The sequence below is a fragment of the Lissotriton vulgaris genome, chromosome 1_1, assembly GCF_964263255.1.
Source record: "Lissotriton vulgaris chromosome 1_1, aLisVul1.2, whole genome shotgun sequence".
Classification (NCBI taxonomy): domain Eukaryota; kingdom Metazoa; phylum Chordata; class Amphibia; order Caudata; family Salamandridae; genus Lissotriton; species Lissotriton vulgaris.
In genome coordinates, this window is record NC_141685.1 from 476139168 (window position 1) to 476158946 (window position 19779).

The following is a 19779-nucleotide window of genomic DNA, read 5'->3' on the forward strand; positions in this document are numbered from 1 at the left end:
ATAATTAGCCAATTTACTGTTCTCCCATTTCTCTTGAACAATATTCTCTAGATAGTCTGTCAGGTCTTCTTTTAACTTACGATTCTTCTCTCTTAGCCTTTCTCTTAACTCCGAAGATATCCCATCACTTAGCTGTACTTCTGTTTCTTTGATTTCTACTTCTAATTTTTTAATATCTAACTTTCTTCACTTATTTTTGTGGGCTCCCAAACTGAGTAGATTGCCTCTAATTACCGCTTTGTATGCGTCCCATATTACTCTTTTAGGGGTTCCCATATCATTATCTGCAAAGTAATTAACGGTGGTTGTTAAAAGTTCATTCATCATATCTTCCACCATTAATATCGAGCGGTCCAATGTCCATCTAGTCGGAGTTGGAATTTGTGGTATTAGGAGCTTTAGTAGTACTGCTGAATGATCCGATAAATGTGCCGGTTGGTGCTCAATGCTTTTAACCTTATCCCGAAGTAAGTTATTTATTAGGAAGAAGTCTATTCTGGATTTATGCCCAAGCTTCTTATTGTGGAAAGTAAAGGGGTAGATTTTCTCTCCCTTTTGCTTCCACATGTCATCCAGATTCAAGTCTTTTTTTGTATATTCCCAGCCACTCCCTCATCTTTGGTGAGTTCATTTGTTTAGAGGGAGGCAATCTATTTACTTTCGGGTCTAGAATGACATTATAATCCCCTCCTACGATTATCGGGGCTGGAGATGTCAGCAGTTCTGAATATAGTTTCTTGAGATTAACAGAATCATCAATATTTGGGCCATAATATCCTGCAATCGTAAATGTGGATCCCTCGATCCTGATTTTGGCCACTGCTCATCTACCCTTACTATCCACTGCCTCAGACTCCAGTTTTGCATTCAGGGATTTTTTTATGATGATAGCAACCCCTTTTATGTTACAGTCTTGTGTTGTATGGATACTTGAGCCTACCATTTGAGACCATTCCGATTTCACCAAATGGGTTTCTTGGAGAATAATAATCTCGCTTTCAGCTTCTTTCAGATATTCCAGAATTCTTCTTCTTCTTTTGGGAGTTCTAAGTCCATTGACATTCCATGAGAGTATTTTTACCATCTTTTCTCCTGCCATTCCGTATTAAGTACCATCTTATTTTGAAAATAAAATCGAAAGAACCATCTGGTCCCCATCAAATACCTATTGTTTACCAATTTTGAGGTTATTTTTTGATTTTTTCCCCCTATTTTGCTCCCCACCCTCGTGCTAATATATCTTACATAATTAGTGTACAGTATGAAACTAGAGTCCCACCCTGAGGAAGCCTCCCTTTTCTTCTTTCAGGTGGTTTTCCACCCGTTTTCGGACTCCATTTCACCAGTTATCTCTCTTCTTGAACATTTGTTGTACCTGCGTTTCCCCTTCTTTTTACGCTCTTTGTTCGTAGGGATTTAATCCTTTCTTTGTAATGCTGACGGATATCCATAAACTTTACTCCTTATTAATCTTATCTATTTCGATTTGATCTTTTATTTGTTGAATAAGGTTTTCTACCTCTTTTGGTTCCCTTAGGTTATACATTTTGTTTCTTCACATTATTCGCAAAGCTGCTGGAAATTTTAATTGAACATTTGCTCCCAAACTTTTTAATTCCTGCATATATTGGCCCAGTTCCCATTGCCTGTCCTGTGTGGCTTTGCATATATCCGATCTGACTCGGAACGACCAATTATCCTTATTGATGATTCCGATTTTTAATCCTTCATTTAGATTTTTTTCTTTCAAAGCATATGACCTAAAGTTCACCAAGAATTTTCTCGGGGCTTTTCTCTCCTTACTTTTCCTGAACGGATCCCTGTGGACTCGCTGAATGTCTGCTGCCAAGTCACGATCTTTTGCCCAGGGGAAGAATTCCTCTAATAAGGATATAACATACGTCTTGATATCCGACCCCTCCAAATTTTCAGGAATGTTCAGCAGTCTAAGGTTGTTTCTCCTTCCCTGATTCTCTAGGGGTTCCAGGGGTTCCAGTTTCTCTTTAATCGCCCTCTCACTGTCTTTTAGCTGTCGTATTTCCTTTTGGTTTGTGACCACTTTTTTAGATAAGGAGCCAAGTTCATTTTCTACAGCCGTTACTCTTACTCCTAATTCGTTTAATTTCTGGTCTAAATTTTCAACTACCTCTTGAATCTTTGTTTGATTTCCTTCAGATATCGAGAATTTTTCTCATTTCCCCCAGAATTTTGTCCATCAGTTTGTCCATACAGATCTCCATTACCCGCTCCATTTTGCTTGTATCTCTCTGGTCTTTATCCTGCTGTAAATGTCTAAGGCAGGGTTGTAGAACAACAGGTTTAAATGGCTCTGGGGAGAAATACAGCCGAGTCAGCTGAGCTTTCTTCTCTTTCTTGCTTAATATCTTCTCTTGCAGGCATGTCTAATTTGTTGAATATTTTTTATGTTAGAATGCCTATTTAAGATATTCTTCTTTAAATTGCACACTTATATTGTTAAAAGCTAAAGTGTGTTTGCTGGGCCATTCATTATATTGTTTTTGTTACAAAGATGAATGGGAGCTGAATTCTAAGTGTGGCCCCGGTCCAGTGCTATTTTAGCTGGGTAGATTTCAGGTGTGGCAGAAGGTGCCTCTTGAATGAAACCACAAGGGTTCTCATCTCAGTTAATCATTGCCAAGAGGTAAATATCCTCGCTTGAGAAAGAACAGATTTAAAACAAGGAAGGTATTTGATGGAAAAGCCTTAAGTGTATCATTTGATATTATGTTTCCACTGTGAAGTGGCAATAATGAGTAAAAATAAACTACATACCCCTCTGTAGAAACAATGAACTGTAGTGAAAAGAAAAGGCTTTCATTTTCCCTCCTTGGAATATGCATGTGAGTGCTCATATCTTTAAGAGATTGTTGAGCTGCTTGGTGTGCTCACCTGTGTTGGAAGTAATGGTATAAATATGTACAACAGGCAGATGTAATTAACACAGCCTAACCATGGCAGAGGAGATAGTTTGAGCTGGAGTTGTGGGGGGGTGGGGGGGTGTTTGGGGAGTGCAGATTGCAGAGAATTTTGGCCTCTGCCCTGACATAGCCCCACCCATATGACTAGGTAGGTCCCAGCTGGACCTTGCACAACCTGAGACTGAGCGGAGCCAGTTGAGGCATTCATGTATAGCTGTGACAAAGCGGAAGGAGGACCATTGGTGTAAGCCAGTAGTGATCTCCTGCAGCCTGCTAATGGTGGTGTGAGGGCCCTTGCAAAGACTTGGTTATGGGATGGGAGGGCAGTAGAACAGGACAGATGCTGTGAGAATCTTAGCAGGGGTTTAGACTATGACTCACTATGGCTTACATCTATATTGAACAGAGCCAAATAACCACAAAATATGTGCCAGAACAATCCCGATGATAGGTCGACCTCAAGCTTCTTACTGTCCCCCTTACCAAGTACAAATCTTAGAGTGACAGGATGTTTTCCATCATTTGACCCAAACTTTGGCTCAAAATTTAATTTCATACCAGCAAGGAGCAAAGTCAAAACTTTTCCTAAAGCATTAAAAGCATGGGTTTCTGGTAAATTTATTCTTCATGATAAGTGATTGCTCTTTGTGGCAGCAAGATACAGTTTAGTAATTTCTCATGTGCGTGTAAGTAATTAAATAAGTGAATTAAATCTTGGATGACTCTTTCAAAATCTTGCCCAGTGGGTTTTCAGTGAAGCATCAGCGTGCTGTGAGACATACTTGGGGAGCTTGCACTGAGCAGGGTCAATTCAGTCATGATTTTCTTTCTTCAATGGAAAACGTATGGCCGACTTTGAAGTTATTGAACCAGGTTTGAGTCGGCTGGAGGCCCAAGCATCCTGTGATCTGGGCAAATCACTTAATCTCACTGTGTCTACAAATGAATGTGTCCATCTGTAATGTAACTGTTGCTCATGTAAAGCGCTCTGATCCCTTCAGGTAGAGTTCACACTATATAAAACTGCAAACAAAAACAGCATAATGTCACCTGAAAGACCTTGAGGAAGAGCGACATCTTAGGGATTGGTTGGAGATAAAGTTGATAAAATGAGTAATTGAGAAGCAATACATTTAGTTTGAAAGGCTTAGAGGAGGCAGACAGTAGTGTGGGTTCTGCACAGAAATTTTGTAAGATGTACCACAACCTCTCTAACTGCTATGTCTTCAAAAGTATTAAATTTGCAGATAGTTAGTAAGGGATAATTTTCCAGCTACCAACGCTTTGAACACACTCAGAAAGATAAGAGGTAGGATACACTTGAGCAATCAAAAGAGGAGATATAACCTTTAGTACGAAAAGGGACATGGAACTTCAGGTTCTCTTTTTCTTAGGACAGCGAGAGAGCTACAAATCCAAAATTTATCTAGATTTGTTTGGTCTGTGTGAGGATAACTTTGTGTTTGCAAGCTAAATTCTATCAACCAGCTAAACCAAATTATCAAGTACTATGAAGAGATTCATTATTCTGTCTTTGTCCTGGTCCATAAAAAGAGACCCATAAAACTTTGCTTTCAGCAGAGTTGAAAGTCTTGTATATTAAAGTATGACGGCATACCTAGCATAGTTAGGGAAGGGCAACACTAGTTTGCTTGATTGGTTGGAAACCTACGTTACTGCAACGCAAGGTTTCAGAAGTCTGAAAGCTTTCTCTGTTCTCTTCTATCACTTATATTTAACATGAGTGAAACAGTTTAATTATTCTTGTATTAAAGTTCCATTTTGTGTTTACTGAAAGAGAGGCTTGAATTCTAGTAATTGATTTTTTTTTCTTTTCTTTAGAGTGAGTGGCTGTGTTGATCACTTTATGCCATCTGAGAAGGAAGCATACAGTTGTCTTCGAAACATTATTTCAACATTAAATATTGAAGCAACTCCTGAAGAAACGAGGGACTACGACAATCCGCTGTATGATGCACAAGAACTGTTAGGGCTTGCACCACGGAACTTTAATTATACTTTAAACATTAAGCTGGTAAGTACTAATGTTGAGCTTTGTTGCTTTTTATCCCTCAAATGATGTATATATCCTAAATGCTCTATGTGATGTCTGTTATTTGCATTCTCTGAAAATTTTATTGTATTGTAATTGCATTTATATAGCGCTTACTACCCCTGACGAGGCGTCAAAGCACTTTTTCGGCAAGTAGCTCGCTACTCTGGGACCCATAGAGGATTAGTGTTGAATTAGTATAGAGAAACATGCAAGTACATTTTAAGTGGTGGATAGGTTAGTCAGTTATTTGGATTTGGAATGATAGCTGAAGGATAGAGGAGGACAAAGGTTTGTATTAATATAGCGCTTGTTGACGTACGCTTTTCTAGAAGCCTACAAAGGGTTAGTGGTGAATTAATACGGAGAAATATGAAGTAATTTCAGTGGTGGATATTAGTCAGTTACTTGAAGTGAGAAGGATAGCGGAGGGAAAAAAGGGGAAGAAAGATTTTCATTCATATAGCACTTCTTACCCCTGATGGGTGTTGAAGGATTAATGTTGAAAATTAGTATAGTAAAAAATATGAAGTAATTTGAGTAGTGGATATGTTATTCAGTTATTTGGGTAGTATATTAGTGTAGTTTAATATGGAATTTGAGAAGTGAACATGTTAGTCTGTAAATTATGATTGAAAAGAATAGTGGAGGGATAAAAGAGTGAAGGATTTATTTATTTATGATTATTATTATTTTTAGGTCTTAGCAGTAGGAGGAGACTTTTGGATGAGTAAAAAGGAGTTTTGGACGGGAGGTCTCAGAGGGAAGAGTTTAGAAAGGTTTGTTTTAGGGGATCTGAATAGTAAAAGAGGTGTCAGATGAAGCAAGGAGGGCTAGAGTAAGAGAGAGTCTAGAAAGGGTTACCTTGGCAATCATAGTAGAGGTATGGGGTTTGGGATAAATGAGAGTGGATGTAGAAGATATATTGATAGATGTATAGATATGAAATAGGGTAGTGCATTGGAAGGAGTAGTAGAAGAAGTTTGAGATGAGTCAGAAGGTTGGGCTAGAAGATATATTGAGCGAAGTATAGGCTGAGAAATAGGGTAGTGCATTGGAAATGCTAAATTAGAAGAAAGTGATAAATAAATAGATCCATAATTACATTGAAAGTATATAGATATATAAAGGAGGTGAGTATATGTAGATTAAAGATATTGATAGAGGCACAGGATGGGAAATAGGGTAGTGCATTGGATATGTTTTTTCAGGAGAAAAGTAACAGACACACAGATCCAAGTACATGGAAGGTACACTGATGCACAAATGAAGTATGTACATGTAGACCAAAGATGATTTTTATTTATTTATTAATATTATTTTTTCTATCAACAACATAATTATTTTACATGTTTATACAAAGTAATACACAAAGATAGGTACTATCTATAGTAAAAACAAATGCTTGTATACAGAGGGATATGCTGTAAATTTCTGTTTGCGTATGGTGCTTATTTGGGGAAGTTTTCTGAAGATAAGGTGGTTGTCGGTGGACCTTATGTTGGGGGGTAAAGAGTTCCTTAGTTTGGCTGCTTGAACAGAGAAGGATGTGCCACCCATAGTTTTGTTTTTGAAAGGCATGGGCGAGATGATAGAACCTTGAGTGAAACCTGCTTTTCTGGAGTACGGTTTGGCGAGAAAGGTGGGGTATAGATGACATTAGGTCTGTTTCGAAGGTAGGACCCGATCAAGTCTAGAGCAGTTCCCTCTATGCCGGCTTCATAGAGTCTTTGTTTCAGAGTGTCATGGTCAACCGTGTCAAAGGCAGCTGAGAGGTCCAAGAGGTGTAGCGCAGCAACCCCGTTGCGGTCAACTGTATTCTTCAGGTCATCCCAGATGGCAAGGAGGGCAGATTCAGTGCCTCTTCCTGGACAGAATCCTGTTTGCTTCATGCTTCTGTGTGGTCTTAGGAAGCTTTTCCCACTGCTGTCAGCTCAAGTAAAATCTGAAATGCAGCATTATTCTAAGCAGGCTAATTGGCATTAAACAGACCTCTTAGATCATCTGCAACTGATGCAATTAAAGGAACTACACTGACTACCTCTGAAACAGAGAATAGACTTTAAGTATATGTGAATCATCTTCAAGGCCCTTCAGGCATGTGCCGTATGCCCTTACAATGGAGCCTAAAGAGATCTACTCCAAGGAGATGCCTCGGTTCACCACCAACGAACCTCCTATGTGAAACTCGATGCCGTAAGACCAGAGAAGCAAAATACACACAATTGATGGACAGAATACAGAACAAATCAAAAGATTCACCCCAGTTAAGAGATCTGGGTTAAATACATTATTCTTTTGCTCACCATGCCACCCCAGTTTAGACCTGGCCATATGTAAATCAGTCTTAACCCTGTGCCTCATGGGAACAGTCCAGCCAGAACTGCCAAGCCAGGTCCTCCGTGGCGTGGACCAGAAACCAGCATCCTAGCAGTTCGGGCTGGACTGTTCCCATTGGGCGCAGGTTAAAGAATGATTTGCATTTGGCTGGGACCAAACTGGAATGGCATGGTGAGCAAAAACAATGGATTTAGGCCCAGGTCTCTGTACTGGGGTGAATATAGGACTTTGTTCTGCATTTTGTTAATCAATTGTTCTTTTTGCATTTGTCACCCCGAGTGGGGCAGGTATGCCCAGACGTGGGTCCTGTGCTTTCCATGCCACTGAAGTGAAGCTATCCTGGCTGATGAGGGCTGAAAGCCCGAAACCGGTCCTAGGATCCTTGTTTCCAGTCCAGGGAGGACCTGGCCTGGCAGTTCTGGCTGGACTGTTCACATTGGGCGCAGGGCCAAGACTGATTTGCATTTGGCTGGGTCCAAACTGGAATCGCATGGTGAGCAAAAAAACGATGGATTTAGGCCCAGATCTCTGTACTGGGGTGAACGTAGGACATTGATCCAGTGGGACACCAACCTGCGGACAAGTATAATTAAATCACACACATTCGGGCCCATAAACCACTCTCACTTAGAGTATCCGGGTGATGGAAAAACCTGCTGGGAATCAATTTAGGGCTTCTCTGTATGTTCGTTTACCTAAAGAATTTGAACCTATTTATTTACTAAGCCCTTCCTTACTCCTGGATCTATTAGTTGAGTTACTGTTGGTAATTAACAACATTAAAGCATTTACCTATTTTATTTCATTGAATAACCACAGACTCCGTTTAAGTTTAAATTTTTATCTAAAATATTTTAGTGAATTGAGTAAAAATTACAGTGTTAACTCCATTATTCTCAAAAGGTAAGATCCAGTTGCTTAAATTAGTCTATAGATTTTAATGACGAGAGAAAAGGCCCATTGACACGATACAATTCTATTTACCTAGGATGGTGTGAGATCAGACCCCTCTGGCCAAGAGTTTGGACCCCACAAATTAACAGGTAACAAGTTCAGGACAGGACAGGTCACCTCTTCTGGATTCAACACCAACATCAAACCCCTCTCAGATACTAGTTTCCCTGCTCGATTATCTTCCGCACCTCGTTTGAAGTTCCCTCGCCTCCTCGGTTCTCTTCCGCACTCTTGTTCCTAAATTTTATTTGTAAAATTCTAAGTCTGCCTTTGAGTAAATCGATAAGCAATCGGACCACATCTCTATCTCTCAGCGTTCTGGCAACGATTAGCTTATTTCATTTAGCTAACTATCCCAATTATACCTTCTGGTGGCATGTTCCACCCCCAAATGTTTCAAACTTGTGTAAGATGTGTATTCTTATTGGAGAATCCACGGGAATGATCCTCACACTATACTAAATTCACTACTTTTCTAAAGAGCATTGTCTTATGTTCCCGTCCATTTAATTTGTTTCACCCAAGCTTTATTCCCACCCGTTTTTCAAATTAAAATTAAACATTGTATAACATTTATACATTTGTAAATTGAGTCTTTAGGATGTTCCATCATTTTCTGCCAATGAGAAAAGATCGTCGTTGACTTGAGATCACGACTCCAGGTTTGCTGTCTACTGCGACTGCCCGTGTTACCCACGTGGGTTTTAAGTCTTGTCTCTCAATTTAGGCCCAATTACGAACTAACCGAGAAGTCAAAAAGACAAGATGTTAGATTCAAATAAAATGGTTTCACTGTATTTCACCTATGTCTGTTCTAATCCCATTTAATCAAAATAATTATTTATACATTAGCACACATAAAACACAGTTTAGTTTTAAGCAGAGCAGATGCTTAGCATGTGAGTTCTGAAGCGGCCATTTTGTACGTTAGTGCGCAGAAGCAAAGCTTTCCCTCCAAGCGTTATGACATCATGCAATTGGCGCATGCAAAATTAGCTTCAGGCATTTTTAGCAGCCATTTTAGTCTCATTCAGTTACTTGTTAGCACATAGGCAAGCTTCCCCTGCTTCTAGATTGTGTACGAAATTTGTGTAAATTAGTATAACAAACATTTATTAATACTTTATTATGATTATATGATAGGATTCATCCAGCAAGTTGCTTATATGCACATCCTTGCTCCATCAACATTGTTCTGCATTCTGTTCATTAATTGTTCTTTTTCCGTAATACCAGACAAGGCACTGGAGCCTTTACAGTTAAAGCAGCCCAATTCTGGAACAAGTTACCAGTCACTCTCGGATCATCAACTGATCTACTTCATTTTGGGAAGGTCTTGAAGACCTGGCTCTTTCCCAAGTGCCCATGTGGCCTTCTTGTGCTCAATTTTACAGCTGGTATGTTCAGATGAAGGCTCTCAGTGCCAGGATACCTGTACGGTGACATTTTGCACGTTATAAATGCTATAAATAAAATAAACCTGCTGATTATTTTGAGGCGGCATTACGTGGTCAGTTGTTCCTGTTCCTCTTCCAGCAGCGCACAGGCCTGCATGTCTATTTAACTTGCTTCTGACTGCGGCTAGACCATGCGAAAATTGGTAAGCACATTGGATTTACTTTAAGGACTTGAGGTAGTTCATTATGAAGCCTGGCTTCCTCACACGTAGTTTTTGAACTTTGGGAGTACCACATCCACGAGCCATCTCACAAGTGCCAACAGACGTTCTGCCCCCAGCTTCACAGTCAAATGCATTTGTTCTTTCGCGAACGTAGTCTTGAAGAAAAAGACGCCAGTCTATGGGCTTTTCTATCGTACAAATTGTCGTTCGACCCATTTAGACAACATTGACTACTTTTGCTATGTAAACTTGTGTTGTTGAAAAAAATTAGGAGCCTTTAACTTTCTGCAGAGAAACTTTATATGTTGGTTATTTATTGAATTTTATATTCATTCATTAATGCAGTCAGTTGCACCTCATCTACATTTGTGCTACTTTGGGGGCATGTATCATGCCATGGGAAGATAGGCAAGAAGCTTTTGAGACCTTTTTAGAGGCCTCAGGTGGGGATGTAATTGTTGCAAAAAAGAAAATTGGCTATGTTAAAGCACAGATTCGGTGTGGAGAGTAGAAACGTATTAAAAACCTTGCCAGGTTTTGCAATGCTTAGTGAAGGAGGGGACAGTGAGCTAGATATGGATGAAGAACAGTGAGTGTTGCTGCAGAATGACAAATTGATTTCTCTAGCACAATTACTAGGTGAGACAATTGAACAATATGTGGCGGTATTTCGAACGTTAGCTGCAACATGCAAATTTAAGGATTTACATGAAGAAATATTTGTGATCAAATACTTAACCACACCTCAAATATGAGAATATCAGAGAAGTTATTGGGTTTGAAAGAACTATCTTTTGAAAAATCTATAATGGTATCTAAACACATTGAAAAGTCCTCATGTCATATGTGGAAGATTTGAAGGTGGGGGAAGGGGTGTGTAGAAAAAAAGCAGAACCCATGCAAACTACGTTACAGTTGGTGGACAAGTCCTAATGTAACAGGATTGGTAAATTGAGAAATGTTCCAGAATGTAACAAAAGATATTCGGTATGGGGCACAAAGTATGTTGCCACTTCTGGCAATTGTACTGCTGCAAAAGCGAAACGTTGCAGATGTAAAAAATTATCGAACATTTTTCAAGGGTGTGAGTAGGAAACTTTGGATTTTAAAAGTTGTGTGAATATGTTACGAGAGAGCGAGAATTAGGAAGAGGGATGCCAAGATTCACTAGAATCAGAGGATAGCTTGGAAGTATTGGTAGTGTGTGATATATCAGGAGAAAAATAAATGTTGGAGTTGAGCCATATCGTCCTACAAAATGTTGGAAGTGAGTGGTATGGAAATTGACAAGTTGCGGACTCTTTTTTTCACTGTATAAAGGGACTTGGAGTGGTTTGGGAAAGAGAAAGTTATTAGAAATGGATGTTAAACTGTATGGATGCTGTAGAGTGAAATTACTGATTATTGGGTGCATCAAAACAGTATTACGTTTTAAAGGAATGTGTACCCTCGGTCGGGTTTACTTGCTAGAGAAATGAAGAATTATTTTGGGATAGCGTGAACAAGCATTAGGAATTGTGTTGAATCACAATAGGTGTGAGCAAGTTTTGATGTTATGTCATGAAGAATCTCAAAGTGGGTGTGAGAGTTTCCAAGATAATTTGGACGAGATCTCTGGTGTCTTCAAAAGTTTATGCATAAAATAATCTTGAGAAAGAGGCCACTGCGATAGTGCACAAAGTGTATAATGTACCGCTTGCCTTAAAGGGAGAGAGAATTAAACAGGTTGTTAAAGAATAATATTATTGAACTGATAGAATCTTTGGAATGGCTGAGACGTGTGGGCATTGCCCACAAACCTTCCTCTTTATGCAAATACTCAATGAATACAAGAATCAACACAAATGGAACTCCCTTCGCATTGAACCCACTCCCGTCGCTGCCGTTCCAGCAATCTACATGTGCTACATCAGCAGTGAATCTAATGACGGGCACCATTGCCATTCTTATGTGTATCAGCCCATATAGGTTAGAGCTTCTTCGTCTAAATGATGCTGTATAGGGCGGGTGGGTTCCAGCACAATTCCACTGAAATCTACCCATGTCTGTCACACTTTTGCATGCTTCTGCAGGCAGCCTCTGTTACTATACACTGTTATTTCCAAATCCATGCAGTAGTCCATCCCCTTCCTCCACTCTGGCGGAGAAGAAGGAGTTGTGTCCTTCCACCCCTTCTCTATGTCTTGTTTGGTGAGGGTCAACACCCCAAAAAGCAGTGTCAGTTTGTATCGATTACCAACCCACACACCGTTGATATGTAGCAGGATAGGTTTGGTGTCAATTGGGATGGTCCAACCCAAAATTCGACCCAAGCAACATTTCACTCCCTGTTAAAATGGTACCAATACATGACACTCGCACAATGTGTGCAGGAATGTCTCCTCCATGTTCGCATAGCAGAGGCAAGCAGAGGAGGCAATGAACCCAATCTTCCATAAGCAATGAGGTGTACCCTGTGAAGGTATTTAAGTTGTATCAGTCTAAGCCTGGCTGAAGCTCTAAGTGCTCCACTATCTTCTGTCCAGTCCTCGTCCCCAATGTCTCCCAAGATCTCCTCCCACAGATAAGGGAATGTGGCTGATTGGTTGAAGAGGAGAGTCTGATAGATCTTAATGACCTTATGGAACTCCTGGCCTCCTAAAAGTCGTTTCTCTTTCAGAGGGTTACATTTTGGGAGATTGATCAGAGCTGTTGCATGCAAGGCCAATGCATTGCGAAACTGCAGATATCGACTGTGATGGAGCTCATATTCAATTTTCAGAGTCTAGCACTGCTCAGAACAACACCTAGAGTGGATATCCCTATCAAGTCCCACTTCCGAAATCCATCACTGGATCAAGGTTGCGCTCCGAAGCCACCTCTGCATTTGGAGACACGAACATGCTCAGGTAATCAAAACTCACTGTGTCAATTCACAGCATAGCTGCCCAATCAAAGTTCTGGGGGTATGCATTTGCCAGAAAAAAAATTATTTGGATATGTTTATGGAGAGACCCAAAGTATCTTCAAAGAAATGTAGAATTTGGAAGATGCTGATCCCGTATGTTCGGGGTCTGTTAAGAAGCAAAGAATATCATCAGCGTACAACGCTATTCTGTCCGAAGCCCTATCTCCCCACTCAAACCTATGTACTTGAGCATCCATTCCTGCTCATACAGCCAGTGGCTCCATGGTGATAGCAAACAGCAGAGGAGATGGGGGGGGGGAATCCTTGCCTCGCCACCCCTGTATTGGAAATTAGTCTGATCGGGCTACATTCACACGTACCATCGATACTACGTCCGTGTATAATAATTTGACAAATGAGAGAAACTTCGGGTCAAAATATAGGCAGCGGAGGAGGTCAAACAAATAGTTCCAACTCACTGAGTCAAACTCTTTGTCGATGTCAGCGAGGAGAACCAAAGCTGACCACCCCTTCACCCCGAGCTGCCTGCCAAATCTTTCATAGACATTTGATATTGTGCCAGGTGACCCTAAGAGATATGAACCCAGCTTGTTCAGGCTGTACTAAGATATAGATTGACTGCAATAAATGGTCTGCCAGTTCTTTCGCCAGTATTTTCACTTCTAAGTTCAAGAGAGAGATCGCGCGATATGAGGAATTGTACCTCTGTTGGCCGACTAGGCTTAAGATTCACCACTATCTCCGCATGCCGCCAATCCGAGGGCAGAGATGAGTGATCAGCAGTCGAGTGGATAACCAACATGTGTTCTGGGAGTTTAGGCATTCATGATATAAAAAATTCACCTGGAAAGTCATTAGGCCACAGAGATTTCCCTGAGCTCAGCCGCATCGAGGCTGATGATAGCTCTTCCAACCTGTGGTCATCATCTAATGATGCACCGTCCGCAGGGGTAAGAGTCCTGAGGGGAAGATCGGCTACAAATGCCTGTATCTGCTCCTGTGATAGAGCATCCATCTGGGCGTATAGCCCTCAATGTAGGTTGCAATGCTACAAACCACCTCTCTAGGATCCGTATATAAAGAACTGGTTAGGCCGCAGTAGGGGGATTGACGTGGACTGTCTGGAATTTTGACACAGTCTATGCAACATTTTACTGAACTTGTACTCCATTGGTATATGCGTCTTTCTGCCGCTTGCCATGACTTTTTGGCCTCCTGCAGCATAGTTTACTGATATATTTGCTGCAGGTCCATCTGTCCAGTACTCTGTTTATTCTGTCCGTCTAAGTTATGATGTGAGATTCCAAGTTGGCAAGGGTCCGCGTTCTACGCAGTCTCTCCCCAGCGGTGTAGCTAATATCCACGCTCACAGGGTACCTTTATTGGCTTTCCAAAGTGTTACTGGGGATTCCACAGAGCCTGCATTATGGGTGAAGTAGATTTCCCTCGACTGCTTTATGTGTTTTTTTAATAATTTGCATCTTGTAGGGTTCGAAGGGCAATAAGCGTCCCCGGAAGTCAGTGACATCCCGCTGAATTCAGAGAACGATCGGAGAATGGTCTGAGAACCCCATGCTAGTATGTTGGTGTCAACAATCCTATGTGCATTTGTACTTGGTATAAGGAAATAGTCTAGGCATGAGAACGAGCCGTGTGCTTGGGAAAGAAAAGAGTAGTCTCTCTTAGAGAGATGGTAGATTCTCCAGACTTCCACTAAGCCCAGTGCAGTGACAAAGGGTAACATGCAGGTGCTCCCAGTGCCTGGGGCGTTCAATGCGGTCGCCATCGATCAATAGAGCTATCCATGATGCCATTCTAATTTCCCCCATCACTGTGAGTCCCTCCGGAAATTCCCCCCAGATCCCAGTGATTAAATCCTGGAAGGACTTGCTTTGAGGAGAAAGGGCGTAGACATTGGGGGGAGAGAGGGGTTCCCCATAAAAACATCTAGTCGCAGCTATGTATCTGTCCTTCGATCTACCTACATCTTAGCAAGTTGGAAGGGAGCACAACCTGGAGTGTAATACTTGTATGTAGCCAAACCAAGTCAGACCCGGGACCTTGGTAAATATGAAATGAGTCTCCTGCAGAAACAATCCATCAACTTTTAGTCTCTAGGCATACTCGTAGAACCGCACCTCATTTAATTTTATCTAATAATCCGTTCATGTTCCAGGACACCAGGTGCAGCTGTTCGACTATGTTTACTGCAGGGTTACTACTCAAGGTATATTTGGGTGGAAAAGGGGAACTATCAGCAGCAGGGCTGTGAGTGATACGCGGTGGGTCAACAGATTATGAACATCATCTTCCCAACTCCCCCACGTCATATTTCTAAAACATGAAGAGTCCGTTGCGGGGCCACAACGGGGAACCCCACAGGGCCTGCCCCAATAATAACCCATAACACCAGTGGTCTATTACCACTCTTTAAGCCACAGTGGAGACCCCCCCAACCCTCAGGTTCAATACAGTCCCCTCAACAGGAAGGTATACAGCATGAAAGTTTAAATGCTCCTCTCCCATGGCTGCACACTCTTTAGAATCTTGCTTCGTAACAGGGCCCGTAGTAGTGCTACAGGGTCTCATTCAGCCCTGTCATGTGACTTGGTTAGGCCCTGGAAGAAACACTGATATTTTACATGTACACTTTTCTTAAGTTGCCTTCTTTTCAACAGTTACTTTTGACACATTTACTTGCATGATAGTGCAGGATTTGTTTCTCTGAAAATACATTGCTTAAAATCGCACTGCTCCACAAGAGGAAGATCCTTCTCTTGCCTCTCCACCTCAGGCAATCCCCGGCGCTAAACCAATTCAGGAAGGATCTCAAGACCTGGCTCTTCTACTAAACCCCAGCGCCCAGACAGATCAGCAGCCCCCGCGCCTTGAGACCCTCACAGGTGAGTTGCTGCCCTATACAAACCCTGACTGATTGAAAATTCCACTTCATAAGTACTCCATCACGACACCTTGAATATTTAGTACAAGGCCTGAACACAAACTGTGCAAGTGTTGTTGTTTGTTATTTGTCCATGAGGCGACATGGCTATCCCAAAGACAATAAACAATGTCAGCACAGCTGGAGCATCGACACAGAAGCATTGATAATGGTATTAGAAATACACACATATTTCCGTGCTCAAATTAGAGGAGCACTCTGCTGTCATTGCGAGGTCGGAGTCCCATCCCAGCTGATTCCTGTTTGCCATCTGTCAGGAGGGATGTCCAACTTGGGACCAAACCAGGAACCTACATACCTTGCCTTCAGGTAATGGGGAGTTCGATCATCCAGTAGGGGAATTTTGGCAGAACATCCACCCTAGTTAACTAGGTAAGGGAGTGCATAGTAGGATTACAGCATACCCACTACTTGTATGCCAGCATATATACACCATATTAGCACGATTGTGAAATTGTTCATTCTTTTCACTGTCCTTATGTTGCTAATCACTTTTATCTTCTTCTGTCTATTGATCATTGTAGCGCATATACTTTATGCAAGAATCACAATGGTTCAATAAATATTGAAAAACGCCCCTTTATGTATTTCTTGTGTAGCTGTCTAAGTGAGCACGATTGACTGAGCAAAACGTTTCTAGATCTGTTCCACGATTCCTTGGGGAGTCAAGGTTGTCATGTTCTGAGGTTGCCCAAAGCATTTGTTACCTTAATAGTTTTAGGGGTACATATGGTGGCACTTTGAGCTAGCTGGTATATAGGCCAAGATATCCTGAGGGGGTGCATAGAATCAGTCTGGCGACATCCCAACGTTATTGTTGTCCAACAAAGAAACAGTTCCTACAAAGAAAGAGGAATTCTGTGACCACTCTGGCAAGGATCAGCTGATCGCTCGCAGCATCAAGCAAGAAACATAATTGCGGATAGGGGGCAGTCGCCTGGTCCGCCTCAACCGCAGTCAGCCTAGTCGGGGCACAGGGTTGGGGGTTGATCTCATAGAGTATTTCTCCAGGGCTAACGTGATCTATTGCTTCTCTTAGCCGGGGTTCTTGAGGATCGGTCGGGCCCCTCCCCTTGAGTCTATTCTCAGAGGAGTATGCGGTTTGAGGTGAACTCTTTCATCTGCTTAATGGAAAAACTCTTCCAGTGTCTCAAAAAAGAGAGTTTGGCAGCAAAGGATCACCTTCTGCTTGGTAGGGAAAAGCAACATGTATTGAATATTTAGGTTTCAAAGTTGTTTTTTAGCTGGTATAAAGGATTGCGGCTGTTGCTGCACCAACCTTATGAAATCAGGAAACATCACTATAGCTTGGGATTTAAGCATGACTTTATCATGCACCTGGGCGTGCTTAAGGATCCTATCTCTGTCTGTGTATTTCAAGAGATTTGTAATGACAGGATGAGGCTTGGCTCCAGGTGTAGGGTGTTACACCAGGTCCCTGTGGGCGCATTGAATGACAAAGCAGGAGGACAGACCGTCTGGGGGCATAAAAGATCTGAGCCACTGGTCCAAGAAGCGCTCCGGGAAAGTACCCTCACATTCCTCTGGAAATCCCACGAATCGTAGATTGTTTTGACGGGCTCGGCCTTCAGCATCTTAGACTCTTCTTATCATATCGGTGGTTGCGGTAGTGAGCTGCGTCACTGTCAGCTGGAGAGTGAACAGAGTCTTCCACCCAACACTTGGGTTTCCGCCTCTGTGATCCATTTGACGGCCTTCCGTAGGTCCTGATGAGGCAGTGTGACATTGCTCCCCCAGGCCAATCTTGGCATCCAGCACTCTTGATTTGGGGGATGGCTGCCACAAGGACAGAATTATCCGGGAATTGTCCTCCCTGCCCATCCTCCCCCGGAGCCTGGGCCACACCACCACAGTGAGCAAATGTATCTAGGGTGCTCTTCTTACCTCCCGAGGAGCCTTATCTTTAGCCATATTCAGAGCATCAGTGCAAGTCTTCCAACCTGGGCCATTTCAGAGATGCGTCGCCACCTCCAACCCTCCTGCCCCTCACTAGAGTCCAACAAGTGAGGCAGCATGAGCAGTCAGCCCGCCAATTCTGGCCTCCGAATGAAATAGTGTTCACCAGGAACGAGGTTGGGGGAGGAGGAAGAGAGGACACCAGAGCCAGCCAGTACATTGCCAAAATGCCCTCCAGTCTCACCTCAGTCACACATTCCCTGTCAGAGGCTCCAGAGGTTCAAGCAGTCCGATAAAGGCAACTCCCTCCAATATTCCTCCACCCTCAGGGGAATCGCGGGCGGCAGGAAGAGGGTCCTCAACATTCAGGCAAAATGCAGAGAGGGCTCTCAAGACCTTGTTCCTCCAAGCCTGGGACTGTTGCTCTATCAAGCTTCTCGCCCCTCCTCTAGCAGCCCTTGCCCCCATAGGGGCTGATTCACGGTTGATAGTAGTGGCAAAGGGGTGTTGGGGGCACAGCCTGTCTCCTTGGGGTGTGGATTGGTCATCTTCGCTGCGGCCCATGAGCAGCTCCCTCGCCGGCCAGACTACATCGACGAAGAAAGCCCGGCAAAAGCCGCCACAGCACTTGGCGCCATGGCTGACACCGCTGTCCAGGGACGGGCTATGTCATGCCCCCTCCACTCTTCTGCCATGTGGCACTCCCGAAAGAGTCCTAGCAGGGCTCCGTTAGCACGGACCCAGGGCCCCCCCGCACAGCTGCATTGCTCCAGCGGCCGTGGCTCCTTCCTCCTGAGTCCCGGGCTTGGAAGCACTCGCTTATATAATCTTATTTTATCTGTCAGATGATTTCAGATGTTCTGCATATTAATATATTCTTGTGGCAACTTTATGTATTATCTTATAATGTTATGCCATATTAAGGAAAGGGATGTTTTGTGTTTTATAATGTAGCTTGCTAGATGGCTAAGAATAGAATGCAGAGTGTGAGAGATAGACTGAAAAGAGCTATCCCAAGACAGTTGGAGTACAGTGCTTGCTCGGTTTGGTCACAATGTTTTTACTTGAAATAGACACCTTTATGCCTCAATAAACCTGGTGTTTTATTGGAGAAATTTCCTTTTCTGTGGCTTTTTAACAGTTTTTTAAAAAATTATTTTTTATTGATTTTTTACACTTACATGCCACAACAATCAATTGACATGTACTTACTGAGATACAAAGTGTAGTACCACATTTGGTATCAACTTATTCATGTGAAACTAGCAAGGTTCAGCTTGTGTCATACAAGGTTACTTTGCACAACCGCATTAAAATTCATTACATTATGTGACAAATGCCGAGACATTACATCAAGGTGTTAAAATTCCTTCCTCCCAGATATGTGATATGCTCAACGGGGAAAAAGTTTCTACTAATCAATGTTTAGTGACATCTTGGTAGGGCAGTCGCGACTCTAACAAAGAAATGCAATTCTTTTTGTGGATTCAGGAGAGCCTATTTACAGTGTGAATATCTGAGTGAGTGTCTGCCTTGGGGAGCCGGAATTTTGTTGACAGAGCCAGGTGGTGAATGAGGCCGATATATCTTTTGAATCGGAATCCAAATGGCAATGGTTCCCAGAAAGTGGATAACTGTTCTTGGCAAAATGTGACGTCTCTCAGCCAAGTTTTAGTGCCTGGTGCAGGCCGCCTGCCCCATTGTATATCCACTCGGCGCTTAGCTAGTAGGACCAGCATGGCAGTTAGCTGCCAAATAGCAGGTGGGTCATCCTTTACATAGCCCCAAAGGACTACTAGTGGAGCAACTCGCGGGTAGATCCAGGCCACATGCAGGAATGAGGCCTGAGATGCCCTGGGAGAAATGTCTTTTTAAAACGTACGTTGTATCATTTAACTACATTAAAAGTTTGAAAGAACAAAGTGTTTATACAGAAACAGCATCCGCGTATAAAAACATTTGACAATAAATACATGTCAGAAGGTGGTTTATTAGTAGGTGCAATTAGGTACCCACACTTAGAAATAACATTCCAATCACAAATAAGGTCCAGTCAGGTAAATTTATCCTTGCTCAACTCTTCGT

At 42.3% G+C, this 19779-nt stretch overlaps 1 protein-coding gene across 1 annotated transcript in view; it reads left to right on the forward strand.

Annotated features, from left to right (window-relative positions):
* Positions 1 to 19779, forward strand: part of LOC147747372 (methylcrotonoyl-CoA carboxylase beta chain, mitochondrial-like) — a 299929-nt gene that overhangs the window by 161247 nt on the left and 118903 nt on the right. The window contains exon 6 of the mRNA XM_086953849.1: positions 4782 to 4974. Within this exon, the coding sequence (XP_086809975.1) occupies positions 4782 to 4974 (193 nt within the window). The remainder of the gene's footprint in view (positions 1 to 4781; positions 4975 to 19779) is intronic.